Source organism: Salvia hispanica, chromosome 4 (genome assembly GCF_029641045.1).
Source record: "Salvia hispanica isolate PSC_SH4W2 chromosome 4, Shi_PSC_v1, whole genome shotgun sequence".
NCBI lineage: Eukaryota > Viridiplantae > Streptophyta > Magnoliopsida > Lamiales > Lamiaceae > Salvia > Salvia hispanica.
This window is the reverse complement of record NC_142695.1, coordinates 10729139-10749599: the sequence shown is the minus strand read 5'-3', so window position 1 is coordinate 10749599 and position 20461 is coordinate 10729139. Positions and strand designations below refer to the sequence as shown.

Sequence of the window (20461 nt, the reverse complement as noted above, 5' to 3'; positions counted from 1 at the left end):
CATAGGGCCTCGTGAGAGGATTATCATTTATTTTGTTCCAGTTTACATATCATTTATATTTTCAGTTTTTACTGCCCGTTGTCAGTCATCCATCACCTCTTTCTGTAACAGATGATGGAAAACAAACAAAGACAGCTAGATACTCATACACAAACATATTGTAGCTAAGCTAGCAAGTCCATACTTCTGACTTAATAATCTTCTTCTAATCTTAGTACTACTTAGCAACCTACATAACAAAAAACGCTAGATCAGATCATATTTTTCATGTAGTATGAAGTTCTTGAATGAGTGTCTGGAGCCTACTACAACTACAAGACAAGAAAGAATCTCTATATAAATTACAAGAACCAGCTCAGCAGTTTGAACTTCTATGATAAAAAAAAAATTAAAATTATACCGGGAGTGCTAGCACCTAATCGTCTAACCAAGGGATATTTCAGCACAACCCATATTTTTATAAGTTCTTCAGCAACAGATGCTACTTTTGATGGAGGTACAACTCCTTCCATAGGACAACCAACAACACATGATATATATCTGCAAAAATTAACCATAATGTCTTTAAACAAAGAAAATCGGTTGTATCAGTTCGAATAGCAAGATCAACCATAAATCAAATAAAGACCTGTTAGTGAATAACAGTGTGTTCTGTGATTCCCAAATTCAAATTGTCAGCATTTAGAACCATGTTGTAAAGCAATATCTAGTTATTACATTACTGGAGGATGTTTCTTAAGGTGATCCGATGATCCAACTACTCCCTCATAAAACGAAGATGGATACAAGCAGAACTTCGAACTTTTATGTCTTAAACAAAGATCGTTCAAACTTAGAAATAGCAACAGAGACAACCCCTAGTCTCTAGATACTAGCTTTTGCACAACAATAGCAAGTAAACATGAAATCTACCAATATAGCACACTGTCCCATCTCAAATAATAAGTTTTGAAGTAGAAAGAGCAAGGCGTCAAGGCATACCCACGAACAGGAACTTTGTGGTTTTAGCAGCAAGGGCAACATCACAGTACAGAGCAGGACTATCTTCAATGCTGCAATTTAAATTTGATCTGGAAAATGACTCAGACACAGCAGCAAACACTGCCACTTCCTTTTCCCCAACTGCCATAGCAGCCTCAAAACCCTTGAACAATGGAATGAGGAATTAAAAGGAATCTTCTACCACTTAATACAGCATATGAAGGTTGTAACTGTTAGTATCATATAAAATGCTCTTACTTTGAGACTTGGGGTTAAAACAGCATATCTAGAATGCCCAAAGCCCTGAATGGCTGACACATTACATCATTTGCAAAGGCTAGACTGTAGTTACATTTAACCATATCAACAAACCAAAATAGCGTATCATAACCATAACCATAACAATCTAGCAATGAAGATTACTCTAGCACCAATTAAGTAGTATCTACTCCAGTTAAAGCCATTAGGAACAGTGAATTATGTCCAAGATAAGCTTTTTTCATCTACACTGGATATCTCCAGTATGATGCAGGGAGCTATAATGACGATTGACTATGCAGGATCCCAGTTCTTTGTTTGATAAAGATGCTTCTTCTTCATTTCTACATAGAAAATTTCTATTTGGAATAATGGAAAAAAGTGAAGGCATAAACATGTAATGTAAGTGCAAAATGTGAAATACCCAAATTCCCAAAAAATGGAAATTAGGTCACTGCAACATCAAATTAACATTCCAACCGAATGCTCCCTCCAACTACAATCAAACACAAAAATTCAAACTTGGTGAATCACCAACTAACACAACCTCTTCCCCTTGATGCATTTCATGAAATACTTAATTCTGCACAATCAAAATCTCCACATAAATCTCAAAGCATGCCCACAAATAAGCAAACATAAATCTAACTCTCCAATCGTTAAACTTGAAATACCTAAAATGAGCATGTCATCCATTTCATAACAAGGCCAAATGGGGAAATATACTTTGTATATCGAATTGACCTAAATCTCCGCAATTTACCCAAGGACTCCAGCAACGACATCGAATCAACTGCAAAAAAAAATAGGAATTCCTTCAAACTGAGCACAAGAATCAACAAAAACTAAAAAAATTTGGACCATTTCTCGATTTATGCGTGTCATCCTTGCGCAGGGGCCATGCTAATCTTCTCTGTATCGTTCCAATTTTATCGGATGTCCCCGAAGGGACGAACGTAGCAGCTGCGTAGTGATTAATAAAGACACAGAAAGCGGTATGCTTATCCGATGTGGGATAACTACAACTTCCATTTTGTGGCATTGGGCTGGGCTTTCTCTGTTACTATGTAAATTAATTTATATACTTGTAAAGTACTTTAAATGATGGGATGTACGTATTAATCGCTATGAATCATATACCTCAATTGAATTACTCTTTGTACAACACTAATTTTTGCAGTTAGGACAATTCAATTATGGAAGCTTCAACATATTAATTAATCTCCATTATTTATTGGAATTTGGAAGCTATTGAAGTAGATTATTATAATATGTTGTTGGGAAGTGAATTTTAAAATCTTGAACTTATTTTATTCATGGATTTTCGTATTTGTTAGTATTGTTGTGGTCTTTGTCAACATGAAACTCTTTTTTATCAGCGTTGGATGATGAAAAAACGTTTGGATTAATTGTATTCCTGAAAGATTATAGCATGTAAAAATTGAACTGTTGTACTCGTATGTTAAAAAAGAGTTTAGAGTTAGGATTGCGAAGTTGAGAGCCATTTACATGAAATAAAGATCCATCATACATCCATATATTAGTAGTATGAAATAAAACAATAAGTTGATTTATAAGCAAAGTTGTTGGATTATGGATGCAAACTTAAACATCATAAAGAAAAGTACCGTTAATATGATATATTGTCTAGACTAGAGGGAGGAGAAAATGGGAAAACCAGGCAAGGTGACTCCGGCATCGACTATAAATATATTGCCGGTGATGTATTGAGATGAGTCGTGGATTAAGTATCGCACCAACGATGTGAGCGCCGGGTTTGATTCCCCAAATGTTCCCAAAGGTACTGTTTTCGTAGCCACATTATTCAGCCAATCCTTCACCATCAGACCCTCTGTTATTTCAGATTTGAATAACCCCGGAGATATACTGTTTACTCTTATTTTATACTCTCCTAATTCCAACGCCATAACCTGCACGCACTTAATTGTAAATATCAAAATTGTTTCACATGTGAGTACTAGTTTATTATTAATTGCTCCATCAGTCCATCATTAAATGTCTTATTTTTCTTTTTTCATTCATCCGTTAATAAATGTTCCATTTCACTCATATTCCACTAGTCTTTTCTACCACTTTACTTTATAAAGTCAAACAATTTTGTAAAACTCTTTCATTTCGATATAGGACATTTAATCATGGACCAAGGGAGTAATTAATTAATTACCTTGGTGGTGGCATTAAGGGCGGATTTGGAAGCAACATAAGCTAGACCCCCGGGCAATTGGCCGCGATCAAGGCCGGTTATGGAAGAGATGTTGATGACGGAGCCGCCACGTCCGCAATCGCGCATTCGGCGACAAACATACTTGGACACCAGCCATGTCCCCTTTACATTTGTCCTAAACAGATGATCCCATTCATCCTCACTCAACTCCAATGGGGAATGCACCTCTCCTATCACCAATCCAATCCCATATCTTATTTATCACCCGTTTAGATAAGATAAGACAAAACATGATAAGAAAAACACGCAAATACAAATGTATTTACCTCTAACACCCGCATTGTTAATAAGAGCATCAATCCTCCCAAAAGCATCCCAGGCCTTGTTCACCGCGGCTTCGATGGTGTCCCCGCTCCCTTGCACGTCCAGCTCTACCGCCACGGCTCTCCCACCGCCGATCTCGTCGCAGAGTGATAGCAAGCGCTCGGTTCGCCTAGCTGCGGCCACGATTCTGCAGCCGGCTTTAGCGAGGTCCAAGCAGTACTCGCGCCCGAGCCCAGACGATGCACCCGTCACCAGCACCACTTTGTCTCGCAACTCCGCCCACGCCTCCATTTCTCGATGCCAATGCTAGACCACCTGTCAAATCTTGGAATATATAGTGAGGAAAGCGCTTGCACTATCAAATCTTTTTCTATTTCTGCCAAATTGCATTAACTATTCTTTTCCTCTTATATGGAGTACATATGTAAGTCAAATATTTCCATAACTGAGTGTATTATAAATTCATCTCATTTATAAATTAATACTTAAACATAGAAAAAGTAATTGATGGTCATTTCATAACATCTGAAAGGGAATCTTACACTAAACGAGATGCTCGTGACATTCTCAATATCATTCTTTCTTGGCAGTCTGAATTAGTTATTGGATGGAAATACCGTTGATGAATTTGGGCTCGTGATTATTGACAAATGACCTTTTAATCGTGAAATATTAAGTACTAATAGTTTATAATAAATTTAGGCCCATAAATGTTGGGCCTTGTTACTAAAAAATATACACGGTGCAAATAAGGATGTGTGATACGGCCCAACACCTGTCCTTTTCATTTAGCACGTTACACGTATTCATTTTTTATGTCAAATACTATACGTATAAATAGTTAAGTATCGTATCATTCATCTAGTTATGTAAAGTTATGTAATCAATTCAGAATCATGTTTAAAATGAGAATTAATAATCGAAAATATTCATTCGATTTTATCTACTGTATGTCATATGACAATATTTGTTAATTTGTTCAAATAAAAATGATACTATCATTGTTCATTAAAATTAAGATAGTACTTCTCCCATCCCATAATAGATGGCATAGTTGGAGAATGACACGAGATATTAGAAGATATCGTTTTGTGTATTAGGTGAAAAAAGAAAATAATATATTTATATTCATGTGAAAGAGAATTTTTTTCAAAAAAGAAAATGTGACATTTTTTGTGGGACAAACTAAAAAGAAAAGTGTGACATCTATTATGGGACGGAGGGAGTACTATATTCTAAAATTATGGAAGAAATATGTAATACTACCTCAGTTCTTTCATAGATACGTCATTTTTTCCTTAATAATTTAGTCATTTCCGTATATAATATTATCTTTGTCACAACTAGATTGAGTCGTATTTCCTTTTTGGAATATCCAAACAAAGTTGAGTCATTCTTTTTTCTAACAAAAAAACATAACATATAATCAGTCTTACTTTATTCCATCACCAATTTCAAAAGTTTTGACCCAACTTAGTTGAGACGGAGGGAGTAATATCATACTTCATTCCCTCTATTTTATAAACTTTTTTTGCTTTATTATACACACTTAGCATATTAAACATTCATTTTTCAACACTGTGTTAAAAAGAATTGTCTCAGCAGTGAAGATGAATGTAGTATGTTCTTCCTCTCCCCATAAAATAGTCTTCTTATTTCATTGGGCCAGGCCACAAAAATAGTCATATTCCATTTTTGGCAAGTTTTTCTCTATTCTGAGGTGGATCACATTCTCCCCTAACAATACTTCAATCACTTTTTCTTTCCACTTCACTTACTTTATCAATTTTCATTAAAACTCGTGTCATCCTCAAAGTCCATATTTCTATTGGACGGAGAGAGTATTACATACTACTCCATCCGTCCCCAAAGAATATACACTTTGAGTTTGACACAAATTTTATTGTAAAATTGGTAAAGTAAAAGGGAGGTAGAGAGAAAAAGTAAGTAAAGTATTATTGGTGGAGAATGAGTCTAATCTCATTAGAGAAAAAAGACTTTTCAAAATTAGATTACATATTCTTGTGGGACGGACTAAAAAGAAAATAGTGAATATTCTTGTGGAACGGGGGGAGTATATATTGTGTAACATAGAAAATGGATATGTCATGTAATGTGATATTGTGTGCAAAACATAGACTGATATATCAGTCTAAGTTTAAATGTGAAAAGTTTTTAACCAGTTACACGCCATTAATAATGTGATCTACTAGCTCTACTTCAACTATTGTAAGGGATGTTCAATCAGAGTATATAGTAGCTCGTTTTCCATCTCTTTTACTTTATTTATATATTAAAAAAATATTTATTTTAGGACGAAGGATGGTATGTGTAGTTGCAAATGCATTAAAAAAGATGATATTGGCACCTAATATCATGGAAATTTTAAAAAGTTAGATTTTTTCCACGAACTTTGAAATTGACAAATAATATTACGAACTTTACCTTAGGTTTGTTATTTCCCATCAGCGAAAAATTTCGGCTATATATTAATAGATTGAAGAACAAATTTGGAGGGTGTGTTTCAAGAAAAACTATTCTCAAATATTGAAAATCTTGAAACTCTCGAAGTTGTTATCGAGAAATTATGAAAAAAAAATCGTATCATGATATTATTTGCCGGAATATTTTTATCGGTGAGAAATAACAAAGTCGAGATAAAGTTCGTGATATTATTTGCCAAATTTAAAATTCATGAAAAAAACCAATTTAATAAAAGTTCTATAATATTATGCGCCAAATATCCAAAAAAAATACCGTATTTTTTTTAGAATTGTGCTAAATGGCCACATTATGGCCAGCCATAAAAATAAAATATTAATAAAAGATAGTGTATTTAATGCCTTTTCGTTGAAATCAATTCTTCTAAAAAGTATCAATTTTATTTGTACAACTGTACCCTTAGTTATGAAATATAAATATGAAGAGACTATAATTTATTCAATTGGTTCATTTTTTATTGCATGAAATTTATATAAACAAAAATCAACATTTATTAAGGTTAATGATAATTAATTTAATTCTTTCTTATATTTATAATACCAACGCATAGTGATAATACTTTTATGTTTCATATTTACTTAAAATACTCGAAATGTTTGTATACGTACTTATTTATATTAATAATCATGGGTTAATATTATAAATGATCGTTAAACTACAGAGCATGTATCAAATTAGTTCCTAAATCAATTTATTTCATAAGGAGTAGTACTAAACTTTATATTTCATTTCATTTAATGTTTTTTATTTAAATTTCTTAATTATTATTTTAAATGGAAATTAAATTCGGCATAATCTCTTCTATTTAAATTAAATTACTGAACTTTTTATCAAGTGAATCTAGTATAATATTCATTTGCAATTGCAATTTATTGAAAACTATACAATTACAACAACTTCGTGATAAAAAAAATGCACTAAAGGCAAGTAACAACTACCCTCATCCATGTATGCCAAGAACAAAGTAGTAATTCAAAATACGGTAAAAAGTTTCTTAAAAATAAATTTCATGTTGATATTATGCGTTTTACATTATTTTGAATAAAGAATGGTGTGGTAGTTAAATATAGTTTTCAATTTCATTTAAATTGAAAAAATTCTAACATATTCTAATCTATATTAACATAATACTATTAGTTACTATTATTATTAGATTATATCACAATTTATAATTGGAAAGTATATTAATATAATAAACTATTATGTATAATGTTTCATTTAGTATATTATACGCTGATACATTAATATACTAATGCAATAATGTGGGAAGGATTAGTTTTTGTAAGAGAGTAGAGACTCAAAGGGAACGGGAAATTTCATGTGATTTTAAAAAAAATTAATTCTATTTTAAGATTTTATTATTTTAAAAATAAAATTCAAGTCGCAATATGATATAATGTGTTTAATGGAGTATAAAAAACAAAAGAGAAAATTATATAAACACAGCTATAAAACAATTATTAGTATATCGATATATGAAATTATATTATAATATACTATATTTTTAGTATAATTAATCGTTTCGTGTCACAACTTAGTTAATATTGATTCCAACTTGGTATAATAAGAAAACATTTTTAAAAGGACAAAAACTTAATCTTAAATTAAAAAACAGTGTAAAAATAAATTCTTGAAAACAGAAAATTAAAGAATGAATGAATCTAATAAAAGAAATACGTATGAAAGTGTAAAATTTGGATTAGAGAAATGAAACAAAAAAAAAACAACTAGAATTAAATAGAAGGATAATAATGTAAAATTGTTTGAGCAATAAATGACTTATTTGAAACATTAATAGTCATAGCATCTAAATTTACTAAAATGTCATTTTATGGCTAGCCATAATGTGATCACATAGCATTACCTTTTTTTTTTTTTTATAGGACAGGAAAATACGTGTAGTAGCAAGTGCATTTAAAACGGCTACAATAGTTGCATGCCATACAATGATTACCCAGGCTTGTGACACGTGCTTGCTTTTTTTCCTCAGCACAGATTATGTTTGGTGTAGATTCCCTGCCCTGCCCCCTTTGCCCTTATTATTCCAGCATTTTATCCTTTTCCTCTGTTTTCATTTCATTTTTTCCTTCTTGCTCCATCACTCTCACTCTATGCTTTTTATCCCTTTTCATCTTTGCTTTTCTTCCATTCATTTTAAGCCTCTTTTGTGTCTTTATCATACAAATCGATACCATATTTCAGAAAGAAAAGAAAAAAAAAGTGTTTTATGTTCCATCGATGAAAAGATATTTGAGTTTGATGTCCAAAATTCCTACAAGGACCACACAAAATGGAATATTGTTACCATATTGTTTCAGTTGTCAATTTCTCCTTCTCCATACATTGGTTTGGTTTTATTGTGCATTGTTCTTATTCTCTTCTCTGACTATCGCTCTTTTAGTGTTGGAATCGAAAAAGATCACAATATGGTATCGTCATCTCATCCATAGTATTCAAATGTTTTCATTTGGTGTTGTGGTTTTGAAATGAATATTCTTGATGTTTGTTTGCATTGTATGGATCATAAAATTCTTGGTTTTTTACAATTAAAACAAATGAAAATGTTGAGATTAAAGTTGGTTTTAAAGTAGTACTCCACCGTCCCACGTAGTTTGTTTCATTATACTACTATTTTCGTCTGTATCACAAAGTTTGTCCCAATTAAAATCTTTTGAAAAATTGAAAAATAGACATTAAGTACAATGCTCATTCTCTTTAATGAAGAATCCTTATTCCATTATATAGTTCCATTTAATATAAAGTTAAACAATTCTTTAAAATTTGCACTAGATCAAATTGGGATAAACTTTGTGGGTGCGGACTTGGGGGGAGTATTTTTTTTTCACACTACATGTAGATTGTTAACGTTGGTAATGAACTTTCAACTAAAAGGTGCAAATGCAACTTTCCTAATTCTAATTACTATTTGTCTAACCATATTAAAAATCATACACGTCACTTTTGTTTTTTATGATAACACTAAATTTGATGAGAACGCAATAGCCTATATTGGCCTAATTTAAGATCGATTTAATAAGAGTTTAATGAGCTTTAAACTTTCCAAACACTTTATGCTATTTTTAAACGCATAATGGAGAGGAATAGCGTAGGACCAATATTATAAAAATACTCATACCTTACCAGTTACCACAAAGTCTACTTCATAAGTGCAAATACATGTATGCCATCTCTTCTTATATGTAGTACTACTAAGTTTTAAATTAAAAATTTTCTTTTATTGATTAAGATTTGCTACTATAATATTTATGTGCATAGTAATGATTTTTACAATTTATTTATAAAAATACTGTAATCACTTACATGTCACTACTACTAATTAAATCGTGTTCGTCGTCCCATAGGGTCATGTGATATGATTCAAAGCACATTATATATTCCCATAACTCATATTGAAAAAAGTAAAGGAATAAAATTAACAATAGGATAAATAAAAGAAATGCTAACCATCCCACTCCCCACAAAGGAAGAGAAAGTGACAAACTATTGATGTATGTGGGTCATGGAATAAAATCTTTTGTTCAGACTTCAGACTGCCCAAAAATAAAAATAAAAACAAGAAAAATTATTTGTAATGTACAATGACTCGAAAGAATACCAAAATGGATGATATATAAATTAAAAATATATATCTAAATTACTATTTAAAGGTTAAAAATTGGTTCCCTGTGAAGCACACTCTGAACACTTGGCTGTTTGATGTTTACATTTGCTTTATGTTAGGGTCCTTTCCTTTTCTCTGTGATGATGTTTGGTCTATCCTTCTCATGGAGAATGAAAGCTGATGTTGTTTTGGTGTTGTCTCCCAATTCTCTCCTTGGATTAATCACAAACAATTTCACCATATGTTTATAATCTTTTTGGTTTATGATACGAGTATTACATTTCTTATCAATCTAAAGATGATACAGTTGTCAAGTAAATATGTATGCACAATCTGACTGATCATGTAGCACTGGTCTGCAACTTCATTTTCATTAATAGTACTACTACTCTTTTATTTAGTAATTTCTCATATTTAAGATTTAAATATACATTAATTTATTTAAGTTTTTCAACTCTTAATTAGTTAAGAGCATCCGCAATGGTTAATAGGCCAGCCATAGGCCAGCCATTCTCTCCTCTGTCACGTCAGCAACACTATAAAAACCACCTGCCACGTCAGATTTAGGCCAGCCATAGGCCAGCCGCAATAAAAACAATTCAAAATATACTACATTTACGGAATTAAAATTGCGATATACGGAATTAAATTTACGACACATATAAGGGAAAAATAATCCATTCCATTAAAAAAAAAGTACAAAGATTTAAAAAAAAAAAAGTACATGATTTTTTTTTTTAAAAAAAGGGCTTCAACACCCGAGCCCCGCCACTCTCTACTCCACATCGCCGTCGCCGTCGCCCTCCTCGTCGCCGCCGCCGTCGCCGCCGCCGCTGCCGCCACCCGTGGTATCTAAGCCCACGTCGGAACCCCCCAGCCGTGACCTCGCGATCTCTAAATCAGCACGCATGCTCTCGAGCATCTCGAAAAGAATCCTCTTCTCCGTGGGGTCAGTGGCGTTCTTCCACTCTCGGAAGACCTGTAACATCTGAGCCCGCGTTTGGTTACGCGAATGGAGAGTGTACTCGAGTGGGGCGGCTGGGAGGGCGGAGGACTGGACCTCGCGGGGCGATAGGGGGGATCCGCCCCTCGCAGCCCGCTGCGCCCGCTTCTGTCCAACCGGGCGGGGGCGACCAGTAAATGAAGGAGGGGATGGAAACTCCTCAGCATCCGGGGGGAGGTCGTGGGATCCGCCACTGCTGCCGCTGTAGTCGCCGCTATAGTTAAGTCGCTGCTTCTTCGGCCACCCAGCGTCGCACCCCGCCCGGAACTTCTCCGAGCCCTTCAGCAACAAGAAGCACTCCCAGAAGGTGAACTCCTTATACTTCCCCTCCAAGGGGAACTGACTCGCGGCTATCCTCCGGGCGTCGTCCTCAGTCTGTCCACTTTTGAGCTGACGGAGGGCGTTGGCGTACAAATTCGCAAAACGGCCCACTGCGGCCCTGATGCGCTCCCACCCCTTCCGGACCTCCTCGTTACTGAAGTCCTTCCCGTGCGGGCAGTGGTTCTTATAGGCAGCCCTGATCTTCGCCCACATGTTGACGACCCGCTGGTTGTTCGCAACCAGTGGATCGTCGCACACCTCCAACCACCCCTTGGCCACCGCGGCGTACTCATCCTCCGGCCGGTGGCAGTGGGCTGCGATGACTCGCCGACCGCCTTGCCCTTCCCCTTCCCCCTCGTCTTCTTCCTCGGCGCGGCCGGCGTCGCTCGAACGGGAGTATCATCGTCCCCGAGATCGATCCCCATATCATGCAATGACAGAAGGTCATCGCCAGAGAACTGCGTCTCCACCGGGGTCGACGTGTGAGACGAAGCCGTCAAAAAATCAAGCGAGGGCCGATATACCGCGTCCCCTCCCGGTGACCCCTGCACCCCCCCCCCCCCCGGCATACCCCCCTGCCACATCATCCCCATCATCTGCTGCAACATCATCTGCTGCTGCATCTGGGGCATACCCCCCCACCCGGGCGCTGACTGCCCGCCGCCCGGCACACCCCCCGGCATACCCCCCTGGTTCCCCCCATCGCCCCCCCCCCGGCGCACCAGCCATCATCCCCATCATCTGATTCCAAGGGATGTTAAATACCGGGCCCATCTGCCCCCATCCAGATCCCACGGGTACTGTGGGAGTCTGAGAGCCGCTCGTCGCCGGACTGGACTCGTTGTTGTGATCCATCACTCGATGATGCTCTTGAACAGAAAGTTAGAGAGAGAGAAAACTCGTTAAAACAAGTGGTGCAAATGAAAATGAAACGAAAATCGCGTTTATATATGATTTTTTAAAAAAAAAAAAATCAAAAATCGGCGTTGGCCGATCGCTGGCCGATCGGGCCTCCACAATGGCGGCTAGCCGATGGGTAGCGTTTCGGCCAGCGACGAGCGATCGGCGAGCCCACGCCGATCCGCTCGCCGATTTTGCGCTGGCCGATTGCAATGGTTCGGCTAGCCGATCAGCCAGCGCGACGAATCGGCTAGTCGGTCGCTAGCCGACCATTGCGGATGCTCTAAACGTCCGGTTCGTGTAATTATTTATTATTCATGGAATTATTCCTGCCGCCCATGCTTCCGAAAAGCATTTTATGAACCCCTCGTGAGGATATTATCATGGGTTGGAGAGGGCAAGGGGCTCCGGCCCCTATTAAATTCATTTTTAAAATATTATCATTACTACCAAGATTTCAAAATCTAGAACCTTTCCATGTTCAGTTCTACGTTCGCGCCTGGATATAATCAAAATGATTTTGTCATCACACGATTTAGCGCAATAACAATTTTAGCACAAATATGCATTAAATATAATTGCCCAAGATATCATGATTAGTTTAGGTAATGAAAATCCGTGTTTTGATAAATCAAAGCAATCTATAACTAGTACTGTATTCTAATTGTTAACTACAGAGATTGAGAAATACTCCTAATAATTTCAATAGCTCGTCTTTCTGTACATCAGAAACAAAAAGTTATCTCCTTGTTGCATCCTTCATGTATTATACAACACCAATATAGCTAGTTTTCAAATGTGTGGAAACTTCCAGACTAACAATATAGGAGTAACATTTATGCAATATGTAGTTAAAGTCTATAATTGTAAAACGACTTTCACTCCTAGTTGTGAAATTCTTTTTCCTTTTGCAAGGAGTCGTATGTGTAACCTAATTTGATGAAATGTTCCACAACCAATCTACAATGAAGGAGACAAAGTCTCATTTTCTATCCTCAATCAAGTGCATCCAATAAATCGACTGAAAAAATTGCTTGCATTTGACGAATTGGATAACATATGGTGATTTCAATTTTGGAAAAACTTGAAAGTATTTGTGTTACAGCAAAATACTTATAATTGGAGTAGTGAGAGAGATTTCACAAAGGCCGATTGTAATGATTCTTTTATAGCTAGTGAAGAAAAAACAACTTCAAACGATAGTTCACATTTCGATCGATATGATGTGATTCCTTTACAAGAAACCGATTTCCATAAAACAATATTGAAGTGAATGTATGTAATAATACATACAAATATTCACCATCATTACACATTTGGCACGATTATTTATGCTGAAATGATTTGCTAGTGCTAGCTAATTTAACTTAAATCAAAATATGAATTGCAATTTTCGTTCTGATGAATCATTATATAGTACTATAAAAATAATCATGAGGGACTATTACTCAAGAGCCATCATATGCTAAATGAATAGTTCAATCTCATTTTAAGAGCCAGATTACTTTCTACTCTTTCATACGCATAAACAGCCAGACTGCTTTCTACTCTTTTATACACATAAACACATATTTTTCATTTGTTTAAGACTTATAGGGGCTTATGGGGGAATGGGACAATATATTCCTAATTTCATCATTCTTTTGCTTGGTACTCCTAGTATATATTTTTTAGGAATTACTGCCATTCTATTCCTTATCAGAATTGAGAATATCGATTCCTAAAATTTCATTCCATTCCCATCTTCTTTTTTATATTATAATAAAATTATACTCCAATATCATCTTTTTTATATTATAATAAAATTATAGTACGGAGTATTATATTTCAATTTCATATCATTTCAATTTTATACAAAATATAAGTTAATAATAAAATTTATTAATCAACTAAATCATTACATTCACATTCTATTATAAAATAAAATTAATATATAAAAGTGGAATGATTCCACTTTCTCATTTTTCCATTTTAATTCACAAAGTTAAACAATTTCTTAAAACTTGTGCCGAGTCAATATGAGACTATAAATAATGGAATGAGAGAAATAAAACTTGTGCCGAGTCAATTTCATGGTAGTAAAGTCATTTTTCTATTTTGGGTACTCCATAGTAGTATAGTCATTTTATTTTTTAGTAAAAATAGTACTCGGCACGGATTTTAAGAAAAGTAAAGGAAAGTTGGTGAAAAAAGATTATGGAATGTGGGTCCTACTTTTTTATAATAGTTTTATAATAAAATGTGAGTGGAAAAAGGTTAGTGGAATGTGGGGCCTAATACCATTTATGGAATAATCCAACCGGGACTCTTAAAGTGGGACACCCAAAAATGGTAAACCGAGACTTCTAAAGTGGGACGGAGGGAGTAACACATTTTCTCACTTTTACTTTACCTCTCTATTACTTTATTCTATCTATTTTTTCCTCTATTCTACTTTATTATCTTTTTATTTAATACTACGTTACACACCTTTTTTCTGAATCGCTGTGCTAGAAAGAAATGTCTCTAAAACTATCGAATGAAGTAGTATATATATAAAAAAAAGGTTCTTATATCATTAATTTTTTTCCATAAATCTTATGTCAATGACCATCTCCATTGATATAATAAAACCTAAAGTGAAGTAGGCAATTTGATTTATTCATTTTTTATTTTTGAGTAAAAACAGTACTTAATTTTAGGTTTATAGTAAAACAAAATAAAAAAATTTAAATTTTGAGAATAGAAAAATTATAAATAATAGAATATATTGTTTTAAGTTTGAGTTTAGTATATAAATGAGTTTAAATTTAGTACTACGAGTAATTGAGCAGTAGTACTTCATCCGTCCGCTATTAAATGTCTCATATTTCTTTTTTCATCCGTCTGCGAATAAATGTCTCATTTCAATTTTACTATATTTGGTAAGTGAACCCTACATTTCACTTAATCATTTCTCTCACATTTTATTAGAGCATCTCCAACAAGGAAGGGTAAATAAAAGAGGTATATCATCTATATACCTCCTCAAAAAGTGAAATATACATTTTCAAAAAGAAACATACTCCAAATAAAAAGGTATATAGAAAGGTAAATGATTTTTTAAACATAAAATAATAGTATAAAATGCATTAAAAAACATAAAGTGTGATACCTTCTCAAATACGTTCTCCGTTGGAGAATGGTTTTTCATGAAAAGAAGACAAATATGGTATGGAGAGGTAAAGATACCTTTTCAAAATGGAAAAAGGTATAATAATTTCTCAACTACCTCTCCCATTGGAGAATAATTTCTCATGAAAAAAGGTAATATGATAGTTATATAACTTTACCTCTCCATTCACCTCTCCCCTTGGAGATTGCTCTTATAAAACTAATACTCTCTTCGTTCCAATAAATATGAAACATTTAGTTTTTGACAAGGGATTTTATGCATTGTTGTTTTGTGAGTTAAGAGCATCCACAATGGATGCCCGATCGCGCGCCCGATCGGCCGAGATTGGGCTCGGGCGTGGTCGGGCATCCATTGCAGGCGTTGGTCACGCCCGAGCGCGACCGAGAGTTCGATCGCGACCGATCGCCCGCCCGATCGATTGGGCGTGAGATCGGGCGCCCATTGCTGCACAACGCCCGAGCCCGATCTAAAAAAAAAATTATAAAAAAATCAATTTTTAATTATAAAAACCGATTTTTAATTCTAAAAAATTGATTTTTAAAATAAAAAATCATTTTTTAACTTGCAATAAAAAAACTATAGTTTCACAACGAACGTACTAAAAGATGGATCCGTGAATTAGTGAGCAAGTTTTGCATTACTTGAGTAAACCTTTTATAGATAAGTTTTCAACTCTAACTTTCATTGTGACTTTGATGTGGGACAAATGGTAGTTTTATAGATAGGTTTACAATTCCAAATTTCTTTGTGATTTCGATGTGGGACAATTAGTTTTACACTTAAAAGAGAGTTTTTTTTTTTGCTTTATGTAAAAATTTGTTTGATTTCATTACATAATCTAGGTTAGCCTAATGGTAAATGTATCTTGTTAAATTATACTAGAGTTTTTGTGTTCAAGTCCCAAACTCAACATATTTTTATTTATTATACTTTTCTCATTTTATTTGATTAATGTAAGTGTTTTATTTAAATTTATTGTGTTCTATAATAGTATATTTATATTTTGCTATTTTTTATTTGATTAAACTTAAATATGAAATTTACAAATTCTTTTTTTAAAATTAAGTAATGCATGATTTTCATTTAATTTTTTTATTTATAATATGTGAAAATATAAAAAAATTAATATTAAAATTGAAATGAGAAATGGATAAGAGATAGGGCATCCATTAGGACTCCACCACTGTAGAAAGATAGGGCATGCTGATGTGGCAACCACTAGAGCTCTCACTAGGGCTTCCACTATGACATCCATTGTGGATGCTCTAATGAAAAAAGAGTAAAGTAAGAGAGAAGAAAAAGTAGAGATGGTGCTGTTTTTAATTTAAAAATAATTTATTTTTAATGAGACAAAATAAAAAGAAAAACGTTTCATTTTAATTGGAATATAGAGAATATATAAAAGTAGGCTCAGATTCTATTAATTTTTCTACACACTTTAGTCTATAATGTCAAATTTTATTTTAAAATTTACGACGGGTCAAATATAAGAAATTTAATCGCAGAAGGGGAGAGGGAGGGAGGAGTACCTTAGAAAAAATAAGTGAAAAGAAAATGAGTAGAAGGGAATGCATGCATTAAAGTGTCTGGTCGCAGCGGCAGTAGTCCTTTTTCTTTTATGATGATCGCCATCAAAAGACTATACAAAAGCTTCTCTAAAGCCTGATCTTTTTATTTCTTTGTCTGCCATTTATTCCCATATTATTTCTCACCCCCAAAATCAGGCCTCCCATCATTAATTTCACACCTCCACGCCGGAACTGAAACAGCCACAACCATTTCGCCATGATCACCATCTCCGACCTCTACCACGTCCTCACCGCCGTGGTGCCCCTCTACGTGGCCATGATCCTCGCCTACGGCTCCGTCAAATGGTGGAAAATCTTCACCCCCGACCAGTGCTCCGGCATCAACCGCTTCGTCGCCCTCTTCGCCGTCCCCCTCCTCTCCTTCCACTTCATCTCCACCAACAACCCCTACGCCATGAACTACCGCTTCATCGCCGCCGACACGCTCCAGAAGCTCATCGTCCTCGCCGTCCTCGCCGTCTGGTCGCGCATCAGCGCCCGCGCCTCCCTCGACTGGTCCATCACCCTCTTCTCCCTCTCCACCCTCCCCAACACCCTCGTCATGGGCATCCCCTTGCTCAAAGGCATGTACGGCGCCGACTCCGGCAGCCTCATGGTCCAGATCGTCGTCCTCCAGTGCATCATCTGGTACACGCTCATGCTCTTCCTCTTCGAGTACCGCGGCGCCCGATCCTTGATCTCCGAGCAGTTCCCCGACACCGCTGCTTCAATCATCTCCTTCCGCGTCGACACGGATGTCATTTCGCTCGACGGGAAAGAGCCGCTGGAGACGCAGGCTGAGGTCGGCCAGGATGGGAAGCTTCACGTCACTGTCAGGAAATCCACGAGTTCCAGATCGGAAATCTTCTCCAGGAGATCCCACGGCCCTAATTCCGCCCTCTCTCTCACTCCGCGCCCTTCCAATTTGACGAATGCTGAGATTTACTCGCTTCAATCGTCGCGGAATCCCACGCCGCGAGGATCCAGCTTCAATCACACGGATTTCTACTCCATGGTGAATGGGAAGAATGCGAGCCCTAGGCATTCCAATTTTGGGCTTGACGAAGAGAGCGGTTACGCGAATCAGCCCCGCGGCTACCCTCCGCCGCCGAAGAAGAAGGCGAACGGAGGAGCTGAAGTCGGAAAGGATCTCCACATGTTTGTGTGGAGTTCCAGCGCCTCGCCGGTGTCGGAGGGAGGGATTCATGTGTTTAGAGGCGCCGAGTATGCTGCTGCTGCTGCTACTGGAGCTCATCCCAAAGGTACAACTCCCTCATGCACGCTTTTCTTGTTGTACCTTCTTTTTGCTGAATTAAAAATAAATGCAGATTACGATGATTTTGGCCGGGATGGGTATAAACCGGGGGGCGAGGGACCGGTTCTTTCGAAGCTCGGGTCGAGTTCAACGGCAGAGCTCAACCCGAAGGCTTCGATTGAGGCCAAGGCCACAGCCATGCCCCCAACTAGTGTGATGACTAGGCTGATTCTGATCATGGTGTGGCGGAAACTCATCCGGAATCCTAACACCTACTCGAGCTTGATTGGCCTAACGTGGTCCTTGGTCTCATTCAAGTAATATCTTCTTTTCATCACTATTATATTAAGTTAGAGCTGTTTTATTTTAAGTATTCAAGATTGGATCATATTGTGCTGTGTTTCTTGTAGATGGAATGTTGAGATGCCTGCAATTGTTGCCAAATCAATCTCTATACTGTCTGATGCTGGTCTTGGAATGGCCATGTTCAGTCTTGGTGAGGGAGATTGAGAATTTTTTTATTACTTTGATGGATGCAAGATTGTTTTTTTAATTCAATTTTGACTATGTGGTTGATTTGCAGGTTTGTTTATGGCTCTGCAGCCTAGGATCATTGCTTGTGGCAAATCCGTGGCTGCGTTGTCCATGGCCGTCCGGTTTCTCACGGGGCCTGCAGTCATGGCTGCCGCCTCCATCGCTGTAGGTCTTCGCGGCGTTCTCTTGCATATTGCAATTGTTCAGGTGAGATATAATGTGGTATTCATTGATCCCAGGATTGGTGAATTTTGATTAATAATCTTGCAATGTTTTTGTAGGCCTCTCTGCCTCAGGGGATTGTTCCCTTTGTCTTTGCCAAAGAGTACAATGTGCACCCTGATATACTCAGCACTGGGTTAGTCACTATTTTTCCCTCACAATGTTTAAATGCTAGTTTAATTACTCCCTACTTATTTATATTTTGTTATTATTTGCAGTGTTATATTTGGGATGTTAATAGCTCTTCCCATCACTCTTGTCTACTACATTTTGCTGGGGCTCTGAAGATGAACCTGCATACTACAACTAACGCATTTTTTTTGGGCTTCTAACCGAAGAGACGAATTAGAAGAAGGTTATTGGAAATATTGCAGACCCCAAATATCAAGAATTCTCTCAAAAGAAAAGAAAAAAGAAAAGAAAAAGAAACATCATTAGAGACAGGTAGCAGAATTAGTGGTAGTGATAGTAATATATTTTGTTTTTTTGTCTCTTCTTTTGCTGAACTCGGCCGCGCCCCACTTGATACTTTTTGCTCTTTTCAATGAAGAAAGTTGAGTTTGTGATCCCACTACTTTTGGGTGTGTTTTTTTGAACTTTTATTTGATTTGTTGATGGAGTCAAATAAATGTGTTACCTAACAAGAACATCTCAAGGTATAAAGTTGGACACAAATATATTTCATTATACTGCTCAAGGCTGTATAATTTTGATCCCAGAATTTTAGTTCGTGCTAGTGGGTTGTGTGTGTTTTTTCAGTCAAGGTTGTGTTGGTTGACTGGTTGAGTAAGTGATTGTGTTTGCATTGAATAATTGCGTACAAACACAGAGTTGTGTATGTATTGAGGTTTTGGCAGAAAACAAGGTGATGGTGGGTGACAGAGAGACAGGCGACAGATTTAATTGGGGTGGCGGAGCTATAGCTAGGTTTTAGGCCGTGTCGGCTCATTTACTGTCCTGCTGGTCTCCCACGAGGCAACGTTTGGCCCAGCTGTATTTACATTTTATCTGCATTATTTTTCTAACTGCCAGCTCCACCGGATATTCCGTTCCATAGTAATAGATTCATTTTCATTTTTAGTAAAAGTCAATACATTTTTCGACAACTACTTTACTCTTTCTTACTTTTTTCTCTCTTTATCTCTCCATCTTTTTTCATTTTCCACTTTATTCTCTCTTTACTTAACTCATCTAACACAATTTTTCTTAATCTCCATGCTAAAAAAAACGCTTCTATTACTATGGAACTGAGGAAGTACTAGCTAGATTTATTACTAAGAAAAATATTTTATCTATCCTAGATGGGATGATACATTTATATTTTTGGAAATAGTAAAATATTTATTTCGCTTTAATGTACTAAACTACTTTTGCTATCCAATTAAAATATTTAGCGTTTCTTTTCCAATTTATTATACTCTCCATCCCACAAAAGATGTCACACTTGTGGGACGGCACGAGATTTTAGAAGGTTTTGTTTTGTGTGTTAAATAGAGAGAGAAAATATAATTTTTATATTTATGTGAGAGTACTTTTTCCAAAAAAGGGAAATGTGACATCTTTTGTGAGACAAACTAAAAAAGAAAGTGTGATATCTTTTGTGGGACGGAGGAAGTACTTTACATTTACTTT

At 36.2% G+C, this 20461-nt stretch overlaps 2 protein-coding genes, 1 long non-coding RNA gene and 1 other non-coding gene across 7 annotated transcripts; 1 reads left to right on the top strand and 3 right to left on the bottom strand.

Annotated features, from left to right (window-relative positions):
- Positions 1-247: 247 nt before the first annotated feature.
- Positions 248-2290, bottom strand: LOC125196310 (uncharacterized). Of its 3 annotated transcripts, XR_016129123.1 has the most exons (5): positions 2101-2290; positions 1914-2032; positions 1240-1822; positions 982-1144; positions 248-540 (listed from the first exon to the last, which is right to left on the bottom strand). It is a non-coding gene; the product is annotated as an uncharacterized LOC125196310 (long non-coding RNA). The 3 variants fall into 3 exon arrangements; XR_016129122.1 differs by having other exon boundaries at positions 1240-2032; XR_007171860.2 differs by lacking the exon at positions 1240-1822 and having other exon boundaries at positions 2101-2284.
- On the bottom strand, positions 2089-2191 carry LOC125197712 (U6 spliceosomal RNA). Its single transcript, XR_007172238.1, has one exon. It is a non-coding gene; the product is annotated as a U6 spliceosomal RNA (small nuclear RNA).
- A 561-nt stretch (positions 2291-2851) lies between the features above and the next one.
- LOC125197366 (uncharacterized) lies at positions 2852-4180 on the bottom strand. Its single transcript, XM_048096100.2, has 3 exons — positions 3751-4180; positions 3425-3654; positions 2852-3170 (listed from the first exon to the last, which is right to left on the bottom strand). The coding sequence occupies exons 1-3, from the start codon at positions 4037-4039 to the stop codon at positions 2892-2894; spliced, it is 798 nt and encodes a 265-aa protein (XP_047952057.1). The 5' UTR covers positions 4040-4180; the 3' UTR covers positions 2852-2891.
- A 12674-nt stretch (positions 4181-16854) lies between these two features.
- LOC125197381 (putative auxin efflux carrier component 1b) lies at positions 16855-19403 on the top strand. Of its 2 annotated transcripts, XM_048096117.2 has the most exons (6): positions 16858-18080; positions 18147-18390; positions 18484-18569; positions 18657-18814; positions 18889-18965; positions 19048-19403. In XM_048096117.2, exons 1-6 carry the CDS (start codon positions 17036-17038, stop codon positions 19112-19114), a joined length of 1677 nt encoding a protein of 558 aa, XP_047952074.1. In that variant the 5' UTR covers positions 16858-17035; the 3' UTR covers positions 19115-19403. The 2 variants fall into 2 exon arrangements, with proteins under 2 accessions (XP_088912523.1, XP_047952074.1); XM_089056397.1 differs by having other exon boundaries at positions 16855-18390.
- The last annotated feature ends 1058 nt before the right edge of the window (positions 19404-20461 follow it).